Source organism: Octopus sinensis, linkage group LG21 (assembly GCF_006345805.1).
Source record: "Octopus sinensis linkage group LG21, ASM634580v1, whole genome shotgun sequence".
NCBI lineage: Eukaryota > Metazoa > Mollusca > Cephalopoda > Octopoda > Octopodidae > Octopus > Octopus sinensis.
The window spans coordinates 18,362,363-18,374,782 of record NC_043017.1 but is presented as its reverse complement, the minus strand read 5'-3'; the positions used below and the strand labels follow the sequence as shown (position 1 = coordinate 18,374,782).

Below are 12,420 nucleotides of genomic sequence, written 5' to 3'. Positions count from 1 at the left end.
ATCATTGGATACATACATACATACACATACACACACACATATGTATGTAAATGCATGTATGCATATGCTTATATATTATATATATATATATATGTATATATTCTTTTATTCTTTTCAGTCATTTGACCGCAGCTATGCAGCACCACTACCATAAAAGGTTAAAGTTGAAGAAATTAACTGCAGGACTTATTCTTTGTAAACCTTGGGAGTGGATTTGATAAATGGAAACTGAAAGAAACCCATGATATATATGTGTGTGTTATATACATATGTGCTGGTGGCACATAAAAAGCACCATCTGAACGTGGCCAATGCCAGTGCCGTCTTGATTGGCTTCCATGCCAGTGACACGTAAAAAGCACCAACCGATCATGGCTGATGCCAGCCTCTTCTGGCCCCTGTGCCGGTGGCACGTATAAAACACCCACTACACTCACGGAGTGGTTGGCGTTAGGAAGGGCATCCAGCTGTAGGAACACTGCCAGATCAGACTGGAGCCTGGTGCAACCTCCTGGCTTCCTAGACCTAGGTCGAACCACCCAACCCATGCTAGCATGGAAAACGAATGTTAAACGATGATGATGATGATGATGATGATGATGATATATATATATACATATATATATATATATATATATATATATATATATATATATATATATATATTATATATATATACATATATGTGTGTGTGTGTGTGTCTTTGTGACTGTTTATCCCTCCACCACTGCTTGACAACTGGTGTTGGTATATTGTGTCCCTGTAACTTAGCAGGTTGGCAAGAGCGATCGATACAATAAATACCAGGTTTAAAAACTAAGTACTGGGATCAATTCATTCAACTAAAAATTGAATTTTATTGAAAGCTGGCTTTTGGTCAATCCCATTATTGACAATAAGTGGTTGGTCTTTATCAATATATCAATAAGTATATAAATGTAATTAACCGATGGACATTTTATTTGGTTAAATATTAATTAGTACTTAATTAATCTTAAGAACTATTATGATTATGATTACTTCTAAACGTTATGGCACTATCATTCCCTCTTTTTCTATTTCTAGACTAATTGGTGTATCCCGTTATGGTAAAGTACTTATTTTATTCTTTTTATTATTTATACATCCTGTTACCCCTAAAGAAAAATTAACCCACCAGTTACTATTTCTACTTTAGCCATTTACTCAACGGTCTGAAGCGCTACACTGAAAAATGTTATGATTCAAATATATTAAGCTTTCATTTCTCTTCTCGGGGTTCTTCTTTTCTTTTCTTTTATTTTATGGATTTTTCGTCACTCTGATGAAGCTCCATGTTCCAAATAAGATGTGTTACAAAGTGCTGGTGGCACATAAAAAGCACCCACTACACTCATGGAGTGGTTGGCGTTAGGAAGGGCATCCAGCCGTGGAAACATTGCCAGATCAAACTGGGCCTGGTGCAGCCTTCTGGCTTCCCAGACCCCAGTTGAACCATCCAACCCATGCTAGCATGGAAAGCGGACGCTAAACGATGATGATGATGATGATGATGATTATTCTCAGAATTTTCTTTGGCAACACTGTAGGACACTGGAAGCAGAAACGGCTGTTAGATGGGATAAAGTTTTGTATTAAAAAAAAATAATTGATGTATCAGTTGTTGTTGATCAAGATTTCTCCATTTTCTGCCTAATTCAAATTTGATATATATATATATATATATATATATATATATATATATATATATTATATATATATATATATATATATATATATATATATATACATATACTAGCTGGTGTACCCGGTAATTCCTGGGGTAAAGATGTTCCATTGAAATGTTTTATTACTTTGATATAAGAAAGTAATTTCATTATAACTGTCACAAAAGTATTTTCTGTCACGAAAAAATACAAAAACTGTCAGCTGGAGGAGGGAGAGATTGTTTAACGTTGGCGAGAAAGGTTGTCAGAGGTTGGCAAGAGAGGTCATTGGAGGTTAGCAACAGAGGTCATCGGAGGTTGTCTGGAGAGGCTGCTGGAGGTTGTCAAGAGAGGTTTTTGGAAGTTGGCGAGAGAGGTTGTCATTCACAGAAAAACTTGTTTTACCATGAGAAAAGCGCTGTTGAAGTGTTAAGTGAAATTTGGCAATCGAGGATTGAATCTACACTATGCCTGCATGAATCTACTACAAATACATTGTGAAAAAAAAAAATTATCTGCTGTCATGGAGAAAGTGTAACTGTAAAAATGTAGAATTATTGGAGTAATGAGTATTCAAAAAAGTATGTATGTATAGAAATGTATGAATGAAATCTTTAATGTTTAAAATTCAAATTAAGGAAATGCAATAATAATGTTTAGCAGTTCAAAACTGTGAGTAGTGAAATGCAGAATTAGGTCGGCTGATCAGGAGAATCAAATATTGATAGCATTATTAAAACTGCAGGTGGTATGGGTTATTTCCCTTGGGTTGTTTAAATAAAATATTAGTAATGTGTAGTAGATAGGAGGATCCATTGGATGGGCCCTATTATCGATATTATCACAGCCTATGTCTCACTGCCATGTAGCTTAGCTGTTCATACACAATCTACCTTTCATTCTGAAGGAGTGGTCTTTTGATACTAACAGAGGTAGTAGCTCCCTGAATTTTGCCCAGCCTGTTCTTATTCTACACACATTGGTTCATTCTATAAATAATGAGTTTTTTCAATTACATGAACTAAAAGTCAGAGGGGGTAGGATAAACTACCTGTATCAACTTGCTATAAAAGCAGGTGGTAATTTTACCTTGTACTTATTCTTGGTGCAAATTTTGAAGAGTGCAGTTCGATTTTAACAGTTATTTTTTAAAAGTTATAATGGAAGTAACAAAGGAGCATATTCAGCATATTTTGCTTTATGAGTTTAATAAAGGCAACAAGTGCGAAGAATATTAATGCAGTATATGGAGATCAGACAATAGGCATAAGCCAGTAATGCCATGATGGACCATGAAGTCTGGCGTAGCATGGTAAATTCCATTGTCTCGACCACGGTTGAACAATGATGATGATGATGATAAGCCAGTGTCAATGGTGGTGCCAGAAATTCCAAGCCAGAAACTACAGCCTAGAAGACAAGCCTCATCCTGGAACAAAATCCCATTGTAACTGTTGAGGAACCTGTAGAGAATCTTGGATTTGGTCATTCAACTATTCATCGACACCTGCATGCCATTGCAAAAGTAGGCAAATTGGATCAATGGGTTCCTCACAAACTTTCCGAGTCTAATTGTGCGCAGAGAGTAAACATGTGCTCTTCTTTGCTGTCACATCTCACAAATGAACCCTTTTTGGATTGATTAGGGATTGGTGACGAGAAATGGGTTCTCTATAAAAATGTCAAAGCACCGAAGAAAGTGGGCAGGGAAGGAGAAACACCAGCACCCCAGGCTAAAGAAGGTCTTCACCCACGTAAGATGTTGTTATCTGTTTGGTAGGATATGAAAGGTTGAGTCCACTTTAAACTTTTAAACCCAAACCAAACGATAACAAAGTAAGCAGCTTAAGTCAGCACCAGAAGAAAAACGACCATCTTTGGTTTCAAGACAAAAGATGTTCTTCCATCAGGATAATTCTTGGCCACATACAGCAAGGATGACATTCCAAAGGCTGGAGCAGTTTGAATGGAAAATGATGTCCCACCCACCATATTCGCTGGACATTGCCCCATCTGATTATCATTTATTCCGCAGTCTTCAAAATCATTTGGATGGAAAAAATATGAATTCTGTAGATGAGGTCAGAACAGTATTGGAGGGATATTTATCCTCTTGGGCAAGTGAATTTTGGAAAAGGGGATCTTGCAAGTCTACAAGATAGATGGAAGAGCATTGGAGAAAAGGAAGGAGAGTATGTTTTAGATTAAAAAATAACTTTATCTTAATTTTCAAAAAAAAAAAAAAAAAAAATTAAAAAACTGCATTATTTATGGGATGACCAAATATGTGTGTGTGTGTTTTTGTGTGATGATGGTGATAATGGTGCTGTAGATTTAAGTTGACATTAATTAGAGACAAATGTGGTTGTGTTTATTATCCAAACAATCATCATCTTTGTTTCATGAGTAATCGGCTGGTTGTATGTAGGAGCACATAGAAACATGTGATATATCATATATCATGTTTATATCACACATATGTATAAATATAAATGACAACCAATGTTATTTCTTCTTTTAAGTATAAGTTTGCAAGCTGAGTCAATGGAGAGGAGCTATATCTAGATAAATCTCCATATAATCTATTTATATATATATTATATATATATATATATATATATATATATATCTATATATATATATATATATATATTATATATATATATATATATAGTGAAGGCGCATGGCTCAGTGGTTAGAGCGTCGAGCTTACGATCGTGAGGTTGTGAGCTCGAATCCCGGACCGGGCTGCGTGTTGTGTTCTTGAGCAAGGCACTTTATTTCACGTTGCTCCAGTTCACTCAGCTGTAGAAATGAGTTGCGACGTCACTGGTGCCAAGCTGTATCGCCCTTTGTCTTTCCCTTGGATAACACTGGTGGCGTGGAGAGGGGAGGCTGGTATGCATGGGCGACTGCTGGCCTTCCATAAACAACCTTGCCCGGACTTGTGTCTAGGAGGGTAACTTTCTAGGTGCAATCCCATGGTCATTCATGACCGAAGGGGGTCTTTACCCCTTTTTATATATATATATATATATATATATACATACAGAGTATGCGTGTGTTTGTGTGTCTGTTTTTGTCCCTCCACCATCGCTTGACAACTGATGCTGGTGTGTTTATGTCCCTGTAACTTAGCAGTTCAGCAAAAGAGACTGATAGAATAAGTACTAGGCTTACAAAGAATATGTCCTGGGTTCAGTTTGTTCAACTAAAAGCAGTGCCCCAGCAGGGCCGCAGTCAAATGACTGAAACAATCAAAAGAATATAAGAATATATCGAACCGTCAGCATAAAATCAAACAACCACAACGATGTTACTTACTTTCTGTAGGTTTGTTGTCTTTCATTGCTTTACTGGGTTCCTTTCCATGAGTTCCCTGCTCAACCTTGAGCATTATTGAGTCCTGGTGTTCCTTGTTAGCCATTTAGCTGACCACGGAAACAGAGAGAGAGACGGGGATGAGGTACAGACTGGCTGATAAACAGACAGACTGAGGATGTTACAAATACCTGAAGAGACAACAAGAAGAGAACACATAAGAAAATGCATGTATACTGTTCTATATTTTAGAGATGAGGGATTCTGTACATTATTTACATTTGACGGTTATTTGTCCTCATCTTGCTTGTTGTTACCACAACATTCCACCTGATTTACTCTCCAGCCTTCATCAGGTGTTCTGGTAGAATTTTGAACCCAGCCCCGGGTTCTCATTCCTAAGGTACTTCTTTTACTGATGTTATTATTATTATTATTATTCAAGGCACTGCCTGGAACTGAACTCGGAATCTTGGGGTTAGTAGTCCGCGTTCTTAACCTTTATGCTATATGCCCTGATGAAGGCTGGAGAGTAAATCAGCCGAAATGCTGTGGTAACAACAAACAAGATGTGGACAAATAACTGTCAAATGTAAATAATGTAATTAATATTTATGTATATAGCCATGTATGTATATATGTACATATGCAAACACTGGTATATACAAATAAACATATTCTGTTTTTGCCTTTCATTTGCATGATTCTTGATGTGAATTTGTGTGTTGAAGCAAATTGTGTTGTGTATGGGGAAGGTCATTACATCAATAATAACACACACATTGGCTCAATATCACTTCTTTAATGTTAGTCAATTAGTTGAATATCTAACCAACTAACTAATTGTTTGTTTGTTTAATGCACTTGTTAAACAATCAATCGGTTAGCTATTTAATCAATTGACTATAAAGAAGTGGTATTGAACCAGTGCATGTTTTAATATTGGCATAATTACCCTCCCAAGATACAAGATAAATATATATATAAATTTGTGTGTTGAAACTAATTGTGTTGTGTATGGGGAAGGTCATTACATCAATAATAACACACACATTGGCTCAATATCACTTCTTTAATGTTAGTCAATTAGTTACGGGCACATAAACACTGACATCGGCCATCAAGTAATGGTGGGGAGACATATATATATATATATATCACGTGGATGAGAAAGGCGCGATCCAGAGAGGAGTGGACAGCGTGCTGTGACCAGCGGTGTCAAATGGACGCCTGACGGACTGGTCGGTCAAAGTGATCAGTGTGGTCAAAGTGATATATATATATGAGGGCACATAGCTTAGTAATTATAGTGTTGCACTCACGATCACAAGATCATGGTTTCAATTCCTAGATTGGGCGGTGCATTGTGTTCTTGAGCAAAACACTCCATTTCACATTGCTCTGCAATCACTTTGACACCTGACACGTGATACACCATGCACCTGTTCAGGCAATGTCGATTTGATGGAGGGAGTGGGCTAATATATGACACATATATTTGATTCCTATAAACAAATCATTAGTGCAGGTTCATTAGGCAAAAGCTAAACACTCATATATTGTCTTTGACAGGGGGGTCCATCACAATCACACACACACACACACATATATATATACTCTCTTTTACTCTTTTACTTGTTTCAGTCATTTGACTGCGGCCATGCTGGAGCACCGCCTTCAGTCGAGCAACTCGACCCCGGGACTTATTCTTTGTAAGCCCAGTACTTATTCTATCGGTCTCTTTTGCCGAACCGCTAAGTGACGGGGACGCAAACACACCAGCATCGGTTGTCAAGCAATGCTAGGGAACAGACACAGACACACAAACACACACACATACACATATATACATATATACAACAGGCTTCTTTCAGTTTCCGTCTACCAAATCCACTCACAAGGCATTGGTCGGCCCGGGGCTATAGCAGAAGACACTTGCCCAAGGTGCCACACAGTGGGACTGAACCCGGAACCATGTGGTTGGTTAGCAAGCTACTTACCACACAGCCACTCCTGTTCTTTTATTTTTTTCTCTTATTTGTTTCAGTCATTTGACTGCGGCCATACTGGAGCACCGCCTTTAGTCAAACAAATCGACCCTAGGACTTATTCTTTGTAAGCCTAGTACTTCTATCCATCTCTTTTGCCGAACCACTAAGTTACGGGCACATAAACACTGACATCAGCTGTCAAGTAATGGTGGGGAGACATATATTTATATATGTGTGTGTGTGTGTGTGTATATATATATATATATATATATATATATATATATGTATGTGTATATATATATATATATATATATATATATATATATGTATGTATATATATATATATGTATGTGTGTGTGTGTAGGTGTGGGTGGGTGTGGATAGTGTTTGCTGTCGTCTGATAGTGTGTTACATTCAAGAAAACTGTGAATATCATATTTATGTCGCAAAACACGACATAGAAAGAGAGAGAGCAAAAGGGAGAGAAAAAGAGACAATGAGAGAGAGAAAGAGTGAACTGCACTTGGTTGAACTGGTGGTATAGTGAATAATAGAGAGTAGCAGTGGGAGCAGTAGCAAACACTGACAACACCTCCTCCTCCGCTTTCTCCCTCCCACCACCTATTATATGTTGGTGTATCAATTCCAACTCATTTCTTTGCCTCACCCACATCAAGATCCTCAAACTGTCTGAAACAGTAGCCAAATCTTTCTCGCATCACACCCTGCTGTCTTAAATAAAAGAAGGACTCATAAGATATTCCAGTCCTTGCATACAACCCTTGCATGGAATATTCAGTTTTCTTGTTTTGCAACTAAAACCTTCTCTGTTTGGCCATCACCGGTCCACCGTTATCTCTTCTCTGCCCACTCTCTCTCTCCCTATGTATATAGTGTTGTTGTATCACTGCTGCTCAGTTCTGATGTGGGGGAAACCCATGAGCCTTGTTTCATCAGGTCCCTTCCCCTTGCCTAATTTCATAAGACGTACTTGCTATAAAAACTAACAGAGATATTTCCAACCATGACCTTCAGTTCTATTTTTCCGGCCTGGAGTAAGGTGGGTGGCAAAATTTATCTAGGCTAATATTTGACCTTCTAAATTTTAAAATCAGGAGAGAGAGAGAGTGTGTGAAAGAGAGAGAGAGAGATACATCCATTCATCCATCCATCCGTACATACATACATACATACATCATACATACATACATACATACATGTATATATATATACACACACATATATATATGCACACACACATACATATAGACATATACACACACATGCACACATACATACATACATATATATATATATAATATATATATATATATTGAGAGAGAGAGAGAGACCTACATAGATAGATAGATAAAGATAGAGAGATACATAGACAGACAGACAAATAGATAAAATGAAAGCCAAACAGATTGGCTTATAGATAGATACAGGGTGTTATGGCTAAATTTGACGACTTTTTGTCTCCTTTTTCAGGAATAGCTTGAAGTGTTGGCGGACAGGCAATGGTGTTTGAGAACATAAAGGTTAAAATTGTAGTTGAGAAAACGTTGGCTGACATGGAGGACTGGAAGCCATGTGAATATTGGCAAAGAGTTAGCTGTGTCATGATGATTTGCCCCACGTACCAAAATGCAACCATCATAACTGCTACTCAATGCTCTGTAAAGACTGTGATGCACATAAGACAAGACATGGAGAGCTGCAATGGAGACTATGAAGCTGTGGCCAGCAGGAAGGCACATGGCAGGCATTCTGACTGCATCTGCACACTGGAGTACATCCCCACATCTTTGAACTGGACATTAAGTTCAATTCAGATGGATAAGTGAAGCAGCTGGAGACTGTGGTCAATCCTACACTCGCCTCCTTATGAGAGCTCAAAATCTCTCGTGGAGGCGCCATCCAACCAAAATGCAAATATATGGGAAACTACCACCTGTGTCATCTCTTGTGAAAGGTAGGAGAGTCCAGTTTGCTGGATATTGTTGTAGAGCTGAAAAAGAAGTAATTTCTACTCTTCTCCTCTGGAAGCCATCTACTCGCAATACCAGAGGGCGCACACTCTCCTACCCTGATGTAATCTCCAGGGATACAGGCATCCAGCAACAGGACCTCTGTAATGCCATGATGGACCGTGAAGTCTGGTGTAGCATGGTAAATTCCATTGTCTCGACCATGGTCGAACAATGATGATGATGTGGTCAATCCCTGGTAGGCAAGGGTTACTGTTGGAAGGTCATATGTGTGGCAGCAGGATTTGGCTCGTTGCCATACCCCAAGAAAGAGTCATCAGAAGTAGTGGTTGGAGAATTCCTAGGACTTCACCAGCCCCAATTTCTGGTTTCCTAATCCCGCCGATTGTAATCCCATGGATTAAAGATCAATGGAACCATTGAGTCAAGGACCCCAACATCAAAGATCAATGGAAACTGCAGTTGTGAAATCTGTGCCGGTGGCACGTAAAAAGCACCCACTACACTCTTGGAGTGGTTGGCGTTAGGAAGGGCATGCAGCTGTAGAAACACTGCCAGATCAGACTGGAGCCTGGTGCAGCCTTCTGGCTTCCCAGATTCCCGGTCGAACCGTCCAACCCATGCTAGCATGGAGAATGGACGTTAAACGATGATGATGTGTGGAGCATGTTTGAGGACACCAATCACTCTTCCTGCAACACCAAAGCAGAGCTGGTGGCCAAGATGAAGGAGGTGTTTGGAGATCTTCCCAGGGACACAGTGGGGAAGACATGTGAGAGCTGTCTTGAGGCCATAGTGGAAGCTGAGGATGGCTACTTTAACCCTTTCGTTACTGTATTTATTTTGAGATGCTTCATGTTTCTTTCAATTACTTTAAATGTAACAAAGAATTTAGTAAAATAAGTTAGTTATTATTCAGCTAGTGTTAGGAACATAGATTGTGACTAAGGTTTATTGGAAGATTTTAATTCAAAACTTATGAAAACGAGACATTTGTGCTCAGAGCCAAAGCCGGTTTCAGCCGGGTTGGTATCAAAAGGGTTAAGTAAACAGTTTTCCCCCAGCCAGCCATAACTTAGGTGATATTCTTTGATTTTTTAAAATACTTCTATTTTTGGATTGGATCTTGTGGGTTTTTTTCTTCTGCATTTCATGCTAACATATTGCTAACATATTTAATCAAGATTATTCTGTCAAGTGTAATACTTATTTATTCACATTGTTTTGAATTAATCAGGTATTATCTTTTTGTACTGAGATTTCGATGATATGCTTGTTTATTTTTAGTATGACATTGTAGTGTAGGTGTGAGAGGGTGAATATGGCAAGTCTGTACATAAAACAGGTGTCAATATTTGGACCAGATATGGTTGGTTTAAATGCTAAAAGGTTAATGTAGAGAGTAACCAAATCTAACTAAAATAAATATATAGCAAGACAAAATCAATATTAACCAATGACAAATAGTACTTTTGATATTTCAATGTTTTATATCCTTGTCACACACTGGACATATTAATAATGAAGTGGAGGTTTAATCAATGTGTTTGCAAGACTACCAAAATGCTCTGCCCACTACCACTGACTACTACTCTTTATAAGAGTTCGGCTAGTCCATTCTCCAATCTGCCAGGGGTGTCAATGACTCACACCATGACAATATGTAAAGGGAGAAAATTCTGGGATGTTTCGCTCTTATTTTGACCTCATTGTTTAACTACATATGTCAAACCAGTCGTGACAGGATTATTAAGTAAATGTAGAATAATATAAATGGACTGGTTAGAAGAGGAAAATAGGATTGTTCAAAGGCAACAGATATAGGTTATTATATGAGGTTAGATCATAATTTTCAGGTTTGGAGTATTTTTTTTTAGGTCACAGTTAATGCCTGATTGATTCTTGTGTTAGAGGTAATTTTTGTTTGAAATATTTCTGTTTTGTTGTTTGACCCTGTGTATATTGTGTGGTGATGTGAGGTTGCATTTGTATTTATGGATTTCAAAAGACAACAGTCACAGAGGTCAACAGTCACCTTTCTGATGCCAGACAATGATCAGGGGGGCATCTAAGTCACATGGCATGGAATGAATAATAATAGGAGCACTCCGTTGGTTAAGACGACGAGGTTCCCAACTGATATGATCAACAGAACAGCTTGCTTGAGAAATTAATGTGCAAGTGGCTGAGAATTCCACAGACATGTGTATACCCTTAATGTAGTTCTCAGGGAGATTCAGCATGATGCAGAGTGTTACAAGGCTGGCCCTTTGAATTACAGGTGCTACTCATTTTTGCCAACTGAGTGGACTGAAGCAATGTGAAATAAAGTGTCTTGCTCAAGGACACAACACATTAAAGGGGAGGAGTTAAGGTGTTATAAGCCCAACATTTGTTTCTGGAGCAGGGTCTCAGAGATCCATCATAATGCTGATAGATGTAGTTCACCACAATATACAGGCCACAATGGAAACAAATAAACATTGGATAGATTGAACCTTTGTCATCAGGGTTGGAAAAAGACCTTACATTTCAGATCCTGATGCAGAGAAGTTTAAAGGCTGAATGCTTAAATGTGGAGAGCAAGAAGTATTATAGGGAGGAAGTAGGGGGCTTGGTGGGGTTATGAGGGAGTGTTGAGGCAGGGAAGGGTGAGAGGAGATAAGGGAGTCAGTTCAGGAAGAGAGGGTGTTTAAGAATGAGGGTAGCAATTGAAGGGTTTGTGGAGAGGGGTCAAAGTTTAGGAATAATGGCTATTGAACTATGGGAAGTTGAGATAGTGAAAAAAGGGATGGCAATTATTTGAGGGAGGGAAGGTGTCTAATTCATAGATGGTTCTAGGGTGGTTGAAGGGTAATTTGAAAGAAGTTAACTTGGCAGGGAAGGGTGATTACTAAGGTATGTAGAAAGGTATGAAGAAGGTGGACAAGTGAGTTTGTGTGTGTGTGGGCGGGGTCAGTCAGTAATCAAGGTAGCAGTAGTTAGTACTATAATGAAAGTGGGTTGGTGGTGGAGGGGGAGTGCTGAGGTATGCAGAGATGTATGGAATTGAACAGAGGGAGGTGGATAGAGAGGGAGGCAGGGGTTGATAGGTTAGTAGCTAAGGGAGTGGGATAGATGTAGGTGCTTTTCATTGAAGAGGAGATATGAGTGAATGGGGAAAGAATACAACTTGTGAGGAGGAAGGAGCTGTGAGGGAGGTGGGATGTGGTGGGTAAGAGGAATGTACAAAGGTAATCATGAGAATAATTTAGTAGAAAAGGGTGGTAGTAGTGGAAGGGTGTAAGTTGCTAGGTCGACCTAGTTGTACCCCAATGTTAATTGTAATTAAGGATAAATTTAATAAAATGGGCAAATGATGAGTAGACCTTGTGTTTACAAGAGAGTATTACAACTGAGAATCTATTAAGTAATAAGGAGCTGTGGTTGTGA

At 38.6% G+C, this 12,420-nt stretch overlaps 1 protein-coding gene across 2 annotated transcripts in view; it reads right to left on the bottom strand.

Annotated features, from left to right (window-relative positions):
* LOC115222987 (UDP-galactose translocator-like) overlaps positions 1-12,420 on the bottom strand; it is a 60,560-nt gene that overhangs the window by 23,184 nt on the left and 24,956 nt on the right. Inside the window, exon 2 of one of the 2 annotated variants that reach the window (XM_029793411.2) lies at positions 5,010-5,197. In XM_029793411.2, the coding sequence (XP_029649271.1) occupies positions 5,010-5,112 (103 nt within the window). In that variant the 5' untranslated portion in view covers positions 5,113-5,197. Of the gene's footprint in view, positions 1-5,009; positions 5,198-12,420 lie in introns of those variants that run through there. The other variant, XM_036511915.1, reaches the window with a different exon arrangement.